General features: G+C 36.7%; 1 protein-coding gene across 15 annotated transcripts in view; it reads left to right on the forward strand.

Annotated features, from left to right (window-relative positions):
- Positions 1 to 15,532, forward strand: part of RTTN (rotatin) — a 193,793-nt gene that overhangs the window by 78,943 nt on the left and 99,318 nt on the right. For all 15 annotated transcript variants that reach the window (XR_012427194.1, XR_012427193.1, XR_012427192.1 and 12 more), the window contains 3 exons: positions 1,707 to 1,851; positions 8,748 to 8,902; positions 14,223 to 14,442. Coding sequence is in view for 10 of the 15 variants with exons in the window: in XM_074022620.1 (XP_073878721.1) it covers positions 1,707 to 1,851; positions 8,748 to 8,902; positions 14,223 to 14,442 (520 nt within the window). In the remaining 5 variants the exon portion in view is untranslated. The remainder of the gene's footprint in view (positions 1 to 1,706; positions 1,852 to 8,747; positions 8,903 to 14,222; positions 14,443 to 15,532) is intronic.

The following is a 15,532-nucleotide window of genomic DNA, read 5'->3' on the forward strand; positions in this document are numbered from 1 at the left end:
CCGGCATTTAAACAGTTTTGCCAGTTGAAGAATGCATAAATCCTTCACTTTAAATAAATTTAATATGTCCCTATTTGTCAAAAGAAATTTTAACATAAAAGCTGATTGTATTCATTGCACTAAGTTTTCTTTCTCTTGTGAATTAAAACCATAGAAATAGTATGCAATACCGCATTACAGGAAAGACTCTCAAACTGTGGGTCAAGGAAGCCTTTAGAGTGTTTCAGATTGCGCAGTAGCAATAACTATATGTGAGCATCACATTTTTATTGTTAGTTTCCTCAGGACTAGTGTTAAGTGGAGAGCATAGACTGTGTATATGTTTTTTTTATATATATAATATTCATCTCATATTTGGTTTTTAGGTCTGTGCTTGATCATGGCAACACAGACACTACTGCCTAATTTATAAATATTCATGTGTTTCTGCTGTATTATGTTTCACTAAAGAATGTACCAAGCACCATTTAAGTTGTTGGTTCATCTTAGATAATTAGTCAAAAAGGTGATGTTCCTATTTATCATTAAACTCAGTGAAAGCAAAACTAAAACTTGTTCATACTATTTTACATGCTATTTTTCATTTCATTCCATCCTTTCAGAGTATTTTTCTAATCTCAATTTTCATAATCCGATACATGCCATCCTACGGAGCTGAATGTCATTTTGGGGATGTGGGAATTTTAAGTAAGGAAAAATAATAATGAGACAAACACCACATTACTAAGAAATATAGCATTATATATCCCTGGTGTTGGACTGCTTAGTTTAGTATTCATGTTTTAAAACTTGCTAGCCGTATGACTGGGGAAAAACGACTTAACCATATTGTTGCTTGAGTCTTCTTGTCTTTGAAATAGAGGTACTTACTTCACACTGTTGTTATGAAGTTTGACAAAAACCCTGCTCTTAGAGCATAGGCTGGCACAAGGTTGGTGCTCAATAAATGCTGAATATTAAGATTCGTATTATTGTCACTCTTATTAACATTTTGATGCAATTGCTTTAGATTTATAAAAAATAAAACATTACAGATAAAATTGAATCTCATATCTCTTCCTGATTGCTTTTTTAAAAAATGATTTTCCAAACTACTTTTCCCTTTTAAATAAAAGTTTTATTGTCTACTAATCTTTTAGCTCTCTTAAACCAGTTTTTTTTCTTTTTAAAGAAATCTAGGAAAATTGGCTCATATCCTTTTACTCCAAACTTACATCCTAAGTCTACCTTCTGTGTTTTCCATGCCTCTTACAAACTGGTAGCATCCTTGCAGGACTTTTTTCCCCCCTCACTTTATTACCTTATTTTTTCAAGTTGGTCAGAATTAGGTTTGAAGTACTAATCCTTATCAGTGAAACATGGCATTCTCAGTATGAAAAAGCAAGTTTTATTGGACAGTTAGAGTTAGTGTTTTTCCCCTTGGTATTTTTTTGGTACTTTTCCTGAATTTGTTATTTTTCTCTTATGATATTTGTCACTTCTAGTTATTTTAGTTACTTGTCCACATGTTTTTTCCACTATAAACTCATGTTCTTGAAGGCAGATACCCAGTTTGTTTCAGCTTTGCATTTTTCAAAGCATTTAGAACAGTGTCTCATAAAATAGCGTCCTCACAAGGCACCTGTTAAGGCCCCATATCTGTGATGAACAGTGGTATTGTGTATTTTAAAGCGCTAGAAACCATGATTATTGTCTTTTCATTATAGGTTTTTACAAGTGCTTCCTGCTTGCACTGAAGATGAGAAACTGCTAATAGATATTGTACATTTTTTAAATAAATTAATAAAAGAACAAAGAAAAAATTCTTCACTAGAACTTCTAAACTGGATTCTCGAATTACTTCTTAGACATGTAAGTGGTGTTATTAAGGAATTTGGATTTTAAGTTTGGGAAGTAACTTATTCATAGAAATCATTAGCATTATATTATGGAAAAGGGTAATTTAATATTGCCTGCGCTCGGTAAAGTTGTCCTTATGTAATGAATGGCTCATAACATGCCTTTCCCGATACGATTGTGAATGTGTTTATTAAAATTTTGTACAGTGAATGGGACCTACAGTCTTGTGTTTAATCACACCTGTTCTGCATGTGAACTTTCTGCTGCAACTGTATTTTTAAGTGGGAATTTCAGTTCAGGTGGCAGGGGACAGGGTGGATGTCCAGATAGGCATGTTGAGAGTTGGCTAACAAAGCCAACTGAAGGCAGGAGGGGTATAGTGATGGTGAAGTTGTGAAGAATGAGTAAAGTGTGCTCAGGCTTTAAATAACGGCTGCTGGAGTATTTACCCTTCTAGCCCCCACTACTCTTAGATTTTTAGCTCTTCTAAAAATTCTAAATTTTTTTTTAAAGACAGAGTCACACCCTGTCACCCAGGCTGGAATGCAATGGCGCAATCTCGGCTCACTGCAACCTCTGCCTTTTGGGTTCAAGCCATTCTCCTGCCTCAGCCTCCTGAGTAGCTGGGATTACAGGTGCCCGCCACCATGCCTGGCTGATTTTTGTGTTTTTAGTAGCGACGGGGTTTCACCATGTTGGCCAGGCTCGTCTTGAACTCCTGACCTTCAGGTGATCCACCCACCTTGGCCTCAAAGTGCTGGGATTACAAGCGTGAGCCACCGTGCCCAGCTCTAAAATTTTTCTAAATAGCTATTCTAAATATTTTGGGTATTCAGATTTCTTATTCTAAGAAGTCCGCGAAGAACACAAGAAGCCAGGTCCCTATTGTTGGTCTATCTGTCTGTTTATGTATTTATTTGCAAATACCATATGAATTTACTCAACTTAGGTAAGATAAAGCTTTATACAAATAAGAAAAAAAAAAAAGCTAGAAAAGAGGGCCTAAACTGATAGAGGAGATAGTGGATCTCATAAGGCAAATATGTTTCTTTATATATTAATACATTTGCAAAATTTAGAGATAATTTTCTGTAAAAATATGAATTCCTGTGTTGTTAGACGTGCTGATATAATGTTTGTGTGTATATAAAACTTATTTAGATGTTTATTATTGCCTTAGCCTATTTTCTGTTGTTTCTAACGTAATACCAGAAACTGGGTAATTTGTAAAAAACAGAATTTATTTCTTATGGTTATGGAGTCTAGGAAGTCCAGGTTTAAGGGGACACATCTGGTGAGAGCCTTCTTGCTAGTGGGGACTCTCTGAAGAGTCCCGAGGTGATGCAGGGAATATATGGTGAGGGGGCTGAGCATGCTAATGTGCTATCTCAGGTTTTTCTCTTCCTACAAAGCCACCAGGTCCCCTTCCATGATAACCCATTAATCCACTGCTCCGTGAATGGATTAGTCTATTCATGAGAGTAGGGCCTTCATGATCCAGTCACCTCCAAAGGCCCCACCTCTCAATACTATTACTTTGCGGATTAAATTTCAACACGAATTTTGGAGGGAACGTTCAAACCATAGTAATTATCTTTTCCTTTATTGTAGACTGGTGAAAATTGGGACTGTTTTGTTCATTATTGCATACTCAGCATTTACTATAGTGCCTTGCCCATAGTGAACTGTGAATACTCAGTAATAAGCTATGTAGTTAATTACAAGAAGCACACAAAACCTTAATTTTGTAACTTGTTAAGGTTTAACAAAAATGGAAACCATGTATTATTTCAAGGTTACTTATATATGCAAGTATATTTATAGAGTGAATTTCTGGAATTGTAATTGCTGAGTCAAATTGTAGAGGTGTGTGTGTACTGAGGTTTTGTGGTTTTATAAATAGATAACTTGTTTTGAATTAGATGGAGGTTTTTTCATATTTGGTCTTTTTGTGAATTGTATCTTGATGTCCTTGCTGGTTCTCCTCCACATTTGGGTTGTTAGTCTCCTTTCATTTCTTCTTTCCTGTCCTCTTTCTTTTCCTCCCTTCCCTTCTCCCTTCCCTTTCTCCTTCGTTTTTTCCTTCCCTTTTCCTCTCCCCTCCCCTCCCCTCTCCTTGGGGCATGATTTCATTCTGGTACCTGCAACTTGGACATTAGTATAGAGATCTTTCACGTTTTGATTAAATTTATTCCTAAGTATCTTAATTTTTTTTGGTAGCTATTTTAAATGAGGTTTTTTTTGGGGGGGTAGTTAGTGTATAGAAATGCTACTGATTTTTTATATGTTGATTTTGTATCCTGCAACTTTATTGAATTCATTTTTAAGTTCAAAGTTTTTTGGTGGAGTCTAGGTTTTTCTAGATTTAAGATTATATCATGAGCATAGAGGGACAACTTAACTTGCCTTTTTTCTAGTGTGGATGCCTTTTATTTCTCTATAGACTAATTGCTCTGGCTAGGATTTCTACTACTGTATTGAATAGACATGGTGAGAGTAGACATCCTTATCTTGTTCCTGATCTTAGAGAAAAAGCTTTAAACTTTTTGCCATTGAGTATGATGTTAGCTGTGGGTTTTTCATATATGGCCTTTATTGTGTTGGGATTCCTTTTCTACTTATTGAGAGTTTTTATTATGAAAGGATGTTGAATTTTGTCAGATGCTTTTTCTGCATCTGTTGGTATAATCGTGTGGTTTTTGTTCTTAATTCTGTTAATTTGTTGTATCACATTTACACATTTGTGTATGTTGAACCATCCTTGCATCCCTGGAATGAATTCCGCTTGATTATAGTGAATGATCTTTTTATTGTGCTCTTGGTTTCAGTTTGCCAGTATTTGGTAAAGGATTTTTATATCTGTGTTTATCAGGGATATTAGCCTGTAATTTTCTTTTCCTGTAGTTCCCTTGTCTGGCTTTGGTATCAGTGTAATGCTGCCATCATAAAATGAGTTTGGAGTTTTTAGAAGAGTACAGAGATTAGTATTAATTCTTCTTTAAGTGTTTGGTGGAATTCAGCAGTGAAGCCATCAATCAGGTGTTGGGCTTTTCTTTGGTGAAAAACTTTGTATTCCTGCTTTAATCTCCCTGTTATTGATCTGTTCAGATTTTCTGTTTCTTCATGATTCAATCTTGGTAGCTCTGTGTGTCTAGGATTTTTTCCATTTGGTTGTCCAATTTGTTGACATGAAATTGTTAATAACAGTCTCTCATGACTTGTATTTCTCTGGTATCGATTGTAATGTCTTCCCTTTCGCTTCTCATTTTGTCTGTCTTCTTTTATTATTAGTCTAGCTAAAGATTTGTCAATTTTGTTCATCTTTTCAAAATCTCAATCCTTGATTCTGTTGATCTTTTCTATTGTTTTTCCAGTTTCTATTTCATTTGTATCTGCCCTGATCTTCATTGTTTTCTTACTTTTTACTAAGTTTTAGCTTCATTTATTCTTCTTTTTCTAGTTCCTTGAGGTTGTTTACTTGATATCTTTCTTTTTGACATAGATGTTTATTGTTACGTATGTCCTTCTTAGACCTGCTTTTGCTGCATCCCGTAAGTTTTGGTTGGTTTTGTGTCCATTTTTGTTTGTCTCATGACGTTTTAAAATTTCCCTTTTAGCTTTTTCTTTGACCCATTGATTGTTCAGAAGCATGTTACTTAATTTCTATGTATATGTAAATATTCCAGAATTCCTTCTTTTGTTGACTTCTAGTTTTTTATCATTATGGTCAGAAACAATATTAGATATTATTTCAATCTTGTTATATTTGTTGAGACTTGTAACACCGTACATGTAAATTACTGTTAATTTTGTAGTATGTCGTGTTGATGTATATTTTATAATTTATTCATAGTTATGAAATTAAAATTCCTACAAGAATCTAGATGATTGTACTATAATTTTAATGCAGTTTTTGAAAAGGATTTTTGGTCCAGTTATGTTTACTTATTTGACTTTGTATGGTATTAAACCTTTCTTTGGAAAGCTTCTACTTTATCTCATATATTATCACCACAAGTGTTATAAATAATAATACTTTTAAGAATGCACAAAAGCGAACTTAAGTATTCGCTGTCAGGTGGGTTTACTCCCTAAATATTATGCTATGAGATAAATTAATATGTGTTATATAACTATCGATGTTTAGGATAAAGGGAACCTGGAAATAGAAAATCAAGTACCTTTTAAAGTTTATCCTTTGAAGTGAGTGAAATAAGTGAGAAATGATTTAAGAAGTTCAGTAAAATAACATTTCCAAGTAAATTGCTTTGAATGTATGGACATATGTGAAAAGATACACAAAAGCTGTGGTTGCAAAAACAAAATTAGGCAGATATGAACGCCTGATTAGTCAGAAGAATGCTAAGAGGAAGTGAAAAGAAAAATTAGCTAACTTCCTAAGGGAAGATAGGAACTTTCTCTTGTGAAAATTTTTTCGATGTGTTTTATCAAGACAGTTATTTATTACAAACATACTGTAATTCTTAGGCAATTTAGGAGTTTATTGTACCTCTAATCTGTTTTTAATATGATATTTTGTTTATAATAACCTAGAAGTGCTGAATTTGAATACCTTTCTTTTTGGAATGCATTTTTTTGATAGAAATTCATAAATGTGGGGCTCTTGGTTTTTTTTTTCTTTTGGTGAAGCTCAACAGAACTATATAGCATATATATTTTCCTTGGCTGACTTTCCCATAACAGGCTCATGTGCACCCAGACTTTATTGAGGGTCTTGCACACACTTTTGGCATAGCTTGCTGATGGATGTAAAATTGGATATGAGGAGTGGTAACTGTGTGCGTAAAGAAAATGAGCCATCATTATAGCAGTTGTTGCCTTTTAGAGGTCAACAGTGACAAAATAATGGCCCAAGTAGTTGGTTTATAATTAGGATTGAATACTAATGTCTAAAGACAAAAACTTCAGATATGATTAAGCACTTGACATCTGTAGGCATCATTAGAGACATCTTATTCTACTCTGTTGTCCTTGAGAAATGGTAATTCACCCTATATTTTAGAACTGTTATTTGCTGAGGTTCACTGAATTTCAGTGTTAACATGTAAATCAAAGGTAAAAAGAGAAAAAATCCTCAGGAATCTTTAAGTGGAAACAAGTTATTAATAGGATGAGATTCTTTGGGAGAATCTTAATTTTTAGGTATACACATACCGTATCAGTATATTCATGTATTAATGGTAGCTTCTACTTAATTTTTATCAGCATATCAAAATTAATAATTCCTGATAATGAAAATATGTTTTACAAGATGGAGTTTGCATCTTGATATAAACAGTTTGTTCATTTTGCCAGTAGTTTTGGGAGTCAGAAGGCATGTTAGTGTGAGTCAGCTTTTGGATATTTAGGGCTCAAAACACTGGAGAAAATATATTTATTTTTATGGTTTACTAAATGTGTATCTCGATTCTTTTATTCATATATGAAACATAAAAGTTGCAATTATGTCTTATGCAATTTTAATTTATTCAAAGACATATATTGCTTAAGATAAAAGAAAAAGTTGGGAAAAAAACTATTTAGATGTTAAAACACTGTAAAATGAGAGCAAAATGTCTCTACTAAATAGTTTCCAAAAGCTCTCAGTTATATTACTAATAATTGTATGTATCTCTATATACTGTAAGAAATTTAGAGGTTTCTTTACATATTTTCATTTCTTTTCCCTAAAGAGAATGCAGTTAATTTTGAATTGAGTTCTTTAGGTGAAGGATTTTATAAGAACAATAGGTACATTTTGATTGTATCTCTTTTTGTATGTTGTTATGTGCACTAGTGATGTGACACTGTGCTGAGGATGGAATATTAACTAGCTTTGGAGTAAGATGCTTCTAGCTCTGCCCTTGTGTGTCTATGACTTAGATAGTTATTTAACCTCTTTATAAATCTGTGTTTCCATCTGTAAAACAGGAATGAAAATGCAAATCTTCTAGTTTAGTCAAAAAGTCAAATGAAATCTTACTATCTTTTTTTTTTTAGCACAGTGCCTGAGACATCATAGATGATTAATAAATATCCCATATATGTATTAATGCTTCTGATTAATGTAACATTTTCTTTTGTCAATATTATTAGAAATAATCCTTTATCTATTTTTTTTTTTTAGTTGGGAAAAGAGGAAAGATTTTAGAAAGCACTAATATTTGTTTACTAGCCCATCAAGTTGGCAAAGATTATTGCAGTAATAATTCACATAGCATTGGCTTGGGCTCTCTGGGTCTTTTCACATCCTGTGTAATTGTATGTATTGGTACAGTTTTTACAGGGACAGTTTGGCAATATATATCAAAAAATTAAAACTAATATATTTTGATTTAGTAGTTTTATTACAGAATTCATACATAAGATGAAATCCAACCTGAGTACACTGTGTGTTGCAGCTTAGTAAATTTATGCATCATTGATTATCCAGGAGTTAGTGTGGTAAATCCTTATTGTTGAAAAACAATCAGATATTAAACTAATGTTTTTGCAGAAATATTGTTAATAGGAAGTAGGAAAAAATGGTTACAGTAATGTTTTTTTCACTTGATATAGGTTTGTGAAAAATGTATAGTTTTAATTCTGTTTATATTCTCGGAAACAAAAAGGAGAGTTATATATCAATATATAATAGTGGCAATTTCTGTGTGGCATGATTATGTGTGGTTTTGTTTTTCTCATTCTCCTTTTTTTCTATTTTCCATGATAAATATGTTTTTCTTTTGTTGAGAACATATTAAACATCTTTTGAATTTAGAACCTCTCTACTAATGCAGTAGAGGCCCACACCTACTAGTTAGGTAATATAACTCTTAATCTAGAATGTGGTTAGCAACAAAAACCTTTATAGGAAACAATATATAGTTCAATTAGTAAATATATTTTTTACAAATTTCCTTTTTTAGAATGCAAACCCACTGTTAGACCTCTTGGTTCTGACAGAGTCACAGGCACGAGAAGAAACAGATGATATCCGGACTGCTGTCAGGCAACAACTTCAGAAAGAACTGATGGCTCTTTTTGATACCTTGCTGCTCAATTTCATGGAAGTTACTGACAGGTACCATTTGTAACATTGCAAGTTTAGGTGCATTTATATAGAACCTAATTTTTCTTTGATTTTCAAAGTTTTACTTTGTACTTCTTTAAAATTAAGGAATACTTCTTTCAAATACTTAAGTAATAATCAGTTGTAGTGTTCTGTTTGTTTTTGTTTCAGTTTAGTCTGTTACAGCCCGATTGTACATGCTTGGTCTCCTTCACTACATACATGCATGCATGCACTCACACATATGCACACACACAGCGTTTTGTTCTCTAGGGTTTAAATTCTGGTTCTCTCTTAATTATCTACAAATCTACTTGAGCAGTCATACCTATGCCTGTGACCTTATGATTTTCCTTACACTGACTTTCAAATGCATAGCTCTACTTATGAATTCTATTTTTAAAAAATAAAAAGTTAAGGTGAAAGTCACTATGTTAACCATTTTAAAATGTGCATTTGAATGGTTTTTAGTATATCCATAATGTTTTGCAACTGTCACTACTACCTAATTCCAGAATGTTATCATCACCCCCAAAGGAAGCCTTGTATCCATGAGAAAGCCCCTCCCTATTCACACGTTCCTCTAGGCCCTGGCAGCCACTAGTCTTCTTTCTATGTCTGTGGATTTGCCTATTCTGGATATATCACATAAATGAAATCAAAAAATAATGTGACCTTTTGCCTGTAACTTCTTCACTTAGCATCATGTTTCCAAGCCCTTTGCATGCTGTAGCAAATATCACTACTTCTTTCTATGACTGAATAATATTCTATTTATAGATATGCCATGTTTTGTTTATCCATTCATTCCTTGGTGGACATTTGAGCCATTTCTACTTTTGGCTATTATGAATAGTATTGCTGTAAACATGCATATACAAATTTTTGTGTGGACATGTGTTTCAGTTCTCTTGAGTATATAACTAGGAGTGGAATTGCTGGTTCATATGGTAACTGTAATGTTAACTCTATGTTTAACTTTTTAAGGAAATGCCAAGCTGTTTTCCACAGCAGCTATACCGTTTTACATTCCCACCAGCAATATATGAGTGTTTCAATTACCTCATATCCTCACCAACACTTGTTGTTATAGCCATCCTAATGGGTGTAGACTGGTATCATTTTGGTTTTTATTTGCATGTCCCCAGTGAAAAATAATTTTGAGTATCTTTTCATATTCTTATGGCTATTTGTGTATCTTCTTCAGAGAAATGCCTATTCAACATCTTTGAGGATTTAGCATCAATGTCCATCAGGGCTATCAGCCTAACATTTTCCTTGTTTTGTCTTGTTTTTTGCTTTAAATATGTCCCAGAGATTCTGGTACATTGTGTCTTCATTCTCATTGGTTTCAAAGAACATCTTTATTTCTGCCTTCATTTCGTTATTTACTCAGTAGTCATTTAGGAGCGGGTTGTTCATTTTCCATGTAGTTGTGTGGTTTGGAGTGAGTTTCTTAATCCTGAGTTCTAGTTTGATTGCACTGTGGTATAAGAGACTGTTTGTTATGATTTCTGTTCTTTTGGGATTGCTGAGGAGTGTTTTACTTAAAATTATGTGGTCAATTTTAGAATAAGTGCGATGCAGTGCTGAGAAGAATGTATATTCTGTTGATTTGGGGTGGAGAGTTCTGTGGATGTCTATTAGGTCTGCTTGGTCCAGAGCTGAGTTCAAATCCTGAATATCCTTGTTAATTTTCTGTCTCGTTGATCTAATATTGACAGTGGGGTGTTGAAGTCTTCCACTGTTATTGTGTGGGAGTCTAAGTCTCTTTGTAGGTCTCTAAGTACTTGCTTTATGAATCTGGGTACTCCTGTATTGGGTGCATATATATTTAGGATAGTTAGCTCTTCTTGCTGCATTGATCCCATTATCATTATGTAATGCCATTCTTTTTCTCTTTTGACCTTTGTTGGTTTTAAGTCTTTTGTATCAGAGATTAGGATGGTAACTCCTGCCTTTTTTTTTTCTTTTTGAGACGGAGTCTCGCTCTGTCGCCCAGGCTGGAGTGCAGTGGCCGGATCTCAGCTCACTGCAAGCTCCGCCTCCCGGGTTTACGCCATTCTCCTGCCTCAGCCTCCCAAGTAGCTGGGACTACAGGCGCCCGCCACCTCGCCCGGCTAGTTTTTTGTATTTTTTAGTAGAGATGGGGTTTCACCGGGTTAGCCAGGATGGTCTCGATCTCCTGACTTCGTGATCCACCCGTCTCGGCCTCCCAAAGTGCTGAGATTACAGGCTTGCGCCACTGTGCCCGGCCACTCTTGCCTTTTTTTCTTTGCTTTCCATTTGCTTGGTAAATCATCCTCCATCCCTTTATTTTGAGCCTATGTGTGTCTTTGCATGTGAGATAGATTTCTCGAATGTAGCACACTGATAGGTCTTGACTCTTTATCCAGTTTGCCAGTCTGTCTTTTAATTGGGTCATTTAGCCCATTTACATTTAAGGTTAATACTGTTATGTGTGAATTTGATCCTGTCATTATGATGCTAGCTGGTTGTTTTGCCTGTTAGTTGATGCAGTTTCTTCATAGTGTCGATGTTCTTTACAATTTGGTATACTTTTGCAGTGGCTGGTACCGGTTGTTCCTTTCCATATTTAGTGCTTCCTTCAAGAGCTCTTGTAAGGCAGGCCTGGTGGTGACAAAAGCTCTCAGCATTTGCTTGTCTGTAAAGGATTTTATTTCTCCTTCGCTTATGAAGCTTAGTTTGGCTGGATATGAAATTCTGAGTTGAAAAATATTTTCTTTAGGAATGTTGAATATTGGCCCTGACTCTCTTCTGACTTGCAGGTTTCTGCAGAGAGATCTACTGTTAGTCTGATGGACTTACCTCTGTGGGTAACCCAACCTTTCTCCCTGGCTGCCCTTAACATTTCTTCCTTCATTTCATACTTGGTAACTCTGATGATTATGTGTCTTGGGGTTGCTCTTCTCGAGTATCTTTGTGGTGGTCTCTGTATTTCCTGAATTGGAATGTTGGCCTGTCTTGCTAGGTTGGGGAAGTTCTCCTGGATCATATCCTGAAGAGTGTTTCCAGCTTGGTTCCATTCTCCTTGTCACTTTCAGGTGCACCAATCAAACGTAGATTTGGTCTTTTCACATAGTCCTATGTTTCTTGGAGGCTTTGTTCATTCCTTTTTATTCTTTTTTCTCTAATCTTGTCTTCATGTTTTATTTCATTAATTTGATTTTCAATCGCTGATATCCTTTCTTGGTGACCTTCGGATGGGGTCTTTGAGTGGACGTGCTGTTTCTTTCTGTTTGTTACTTTTCCTTCTGACAGTCAGGCCCCTCTGCTGCCGGTCTGCTGAAGTTTGCTAGAGGTCCATTCCCGACCCTGTTTGCCTGGGTATCACCAGCGGAGGCTGCAGAACAGCAAAGATTGCTGCCTGATCTTTCCTCTGGAAACTTTGTTCCAGAGGGGCACCTGCCAGATGCCAGCCAGAGCTCTCCTGTATGAGGTGTCTGTTGGCCGCTACTGGGAAGTGTCTCCCAGTCAGGATACACGGGGGTCAGGGATCCACTTGAGGAGGCAGTCTGACCCTTAGCAGAGCTCGATTGGTGTGCTGGGAGGTCTGCTGCTCTCTTCAGAGCCCTCAGGCAGGGACGTTTAAATCTGATGAAGTTGCGCCCACAGCCACCCCTTTCTCCAGGTGCTCTGTCCCAGACAGATGGGTTTTTTTTTTTATCTGTAAGTCCCTGTACGGGGCTGCTGCCATTTTTTTCAGAGATGCCCTGCCCAGACAAGGGAAATCTGGCAGTCTGGCCACAGCAGCCTTGCAGAGCTACAGTGGGCTCTGCCCAGTTCGAACTCCCCAGTGGCTTAGTTTACACTGTGAGTGCAAAACCAGCTACTCAGGCCTCAGCAATGGCGGACGCCCCTACCCCCACCAAGCTTGAGCGTCCCAGGTGGATCTCAGACTGCTGCTGTGCTGGCAACGAGAATTTCAAGCCCGTGAATCTTAGTTTGCTGGGCTCGATGGGAGTGGGACCCGCTGAGCCAGACCACTTGGCTCCCTGGCTTCAGCACCCCTTTCCAGCGGAGTGAACGCTTCTGTCTCTCTGCTCTTCCAGGTGCCACTGGGGTATGGAAAAAAGGACTCCTTTAACTAGTTTGGTGTCTGAAACCCAGGGCTCTGGTGGGGTAGGCAACCCAGGGAATCTCCTGGTTTGTAGGTTGTGAAAACTGTGGGACAAACACAGTATCTGTGCGGGAGTTCCTCAGGCTCAGTCTGTCATGGCTTCCCTTAGGTGGCGGAGAAAATTCCCCGACCCCTTGCACTTCCCCGGTGAGGCAACGCCCCACCCTGCTTTGGCTCGCCCTCTGTGGACTGCACCCATGGTCCAACCAGTCCCAATGAGATGAACCGGGTACCTCAGTTGGAAATGCAGGAATCACCCGCCTTCTGTGTCCATCTTGCTGGGAGCTGCAGACTGAAGCTGTTCCTATTCGGCCGTCATGCGGGCAATCCCCCCCGACCTTTTTTTTTTTTTTTTTTTTTTTTTCCCTTTTTTTGAGAACGGAGTCTTGCTCTGTCGCCCAGGCTGGAGTGCAGTGGCGCGATCTCGACTCACTGCAAGCTCCGCCTCCCGGGTTCACGCCATTTTCCTGCCTCAGCCTCCCGAGTAGCTGGGATTACAGGCGCCCGGCTAATTTGTGTGTGTGTATTTTTGGTAGAGACAGGGTTTCACCTTGTTAGCCAGGATGGTCTTAATCTCCTGACCTCATGATCCGCCTGCCTCGGTCTTCCAGAGTGCTGGGATTACAGGCGTGAGCCACCGCACCCGGCCTTTTTTTTTTTTTTTTTTTTTTTAAAGAGATGGGAGCCTCACTGTCTCACCCAGGCTGGAGTGCAGTGACACATTCTTAGTTCACTGTAACCTCAAGCTCCTGGGCTTAAGAGATCCTCCCGCCTCAGCTTCCTGAGTAGCTGGGACTGTAGGCGTGCACCACCACACCTGACTAATTATATTTATTTATTTTTTTATTTTATTTCATTTTTGTAGAAATAAGTTCTGACTGTGTTGTGTTGCCCAAGCTGGCCGCGAGCAATCCTCCCACCTCAGGCTCCCAAGGCGCTGGGATTACAGGCGTGAGCCACTGCCCGTGGCCCAGTGTAATTGTTACTTGTATTATGTATGACATTCTCTAGTTGGTATTTTATGCTTTCCTTGAAAAGTCTCGTTTTGATAGAGAATATTTTCTGCCATTTTGTCTAGTTCATTTTTTTTCTATTATTGTGAGTTTAAGTAACCTTTTATAGCCAGTAAGATAGCCCATTAAGCCCATTATACTTCCTTGGTGGTTGATTTTCCCTCTTCTACGTACATAGGAAATGCTCGGAACTTCTTTACGTTTTTCAAACACAGCTGGCTCTGAAACTGCTCCAGTGTCTGAAAGTGACGGATGCGCCTCATTTCTATGGCCTGCCGTCCCTTGAGCGGACCTTACGAGGGATGGCTAACCTCACTGCGTTTCCGGGGTGGAGCTCACACTCCCCTCTCTCAGAGCCTCTCGATATCTGTGTGAAGTACTTGTCAGGTCTCCTTGAGGTAAGTAAAAATAACGCCCCCCCGCCCATGGTACTTATTTACTATTTACTGATTGCTTTTATTTTGTGCCAGACCACAAGTGCATTTTATGTTACTCTATTCAACGTAGAATATTATGTATTGTTTATATAAGTCATAAATAGTGAAATGTTTTAGTGACTTTTATTAATTGATAAGTAAGGAAGGTCACTTTTATAAATACCCTGATTTTCAAAAAAATAAATGGAAACTTTTGATGCTCAAAGGAAGTGTTCACTAGAGCATTTCAGATTTTGGATTTTTGATTAGGGATGCTCAACCAGTAAGTATATGATACAGTATTTCAAAATCCAAAGAACACAAAAATTCAAACACTTCTGGTCCCAAGCATTTGGCATACGACATACTCAGTCTGTACAATGTTAAAGGGTATTTGTTGTTTCTTTTTATTCCAGTTTGTGCAGTTTTAGATGCTACCGCTATGAACATTCTTACCTTTTGGTGAAAATGAGCATCTTTTTTGAAATTTTATCTTTTGTTACTGAAGTATGTAAATACAGCCAATTTTTATACATTGGCCATGTATCCAGCAATTCTTATTTCCAATATCAAAACAAAAACCTTTAATTTTTCACCCTTCAGTATGCTGTTTATAGTTTTTTTTGTCAATTAAGAAAAATCAAATAAAGGAAGTTTTCTTTTGTCCTGTTTTGCTAGGAGCTTTTTTTTAAATTCATAATTATATATTGCTTTTTTCTGCATCTTTTAGGATAATCACACGATTTTTCTCTTATATTCCATTATTGATTGATTTTAAAATGTTAAACCTTGCATTTCTGGAAACATTTCAGTTAGGTTGTGATGTATTATTCTTTTTATATATTAATGGATTTATTTTCTCAATTTTTTAGAATTCTGAAGTTTTTAGAATTATTCTACCTATTTTCTCATGTAAAAATGTTTTTCGAATTTTGCATCTTTTTTCTCTTAAAGAATTTGTTAAGTTTTTAATATCAAAATCATTCCATTCTTATGACTAAAATGGGAGAATGACGAATTAATGCAGCAGGGAGATTCTAAGAACATGACCTTTTCAACCATTTTAACTCTT

This window comes from Macaca fascicularis, chromosome 18, assembly GCF_037993035.2.
Source record: "Macaca fascicularis isolate 582-1 chromosome 18, T2T-MFA8v1.1".
NCBI lineage: Eukaryota > Metazoa > Chordata > Mammalia > Primates > Cercopithecidae > Macaca > Macaca fascicularis.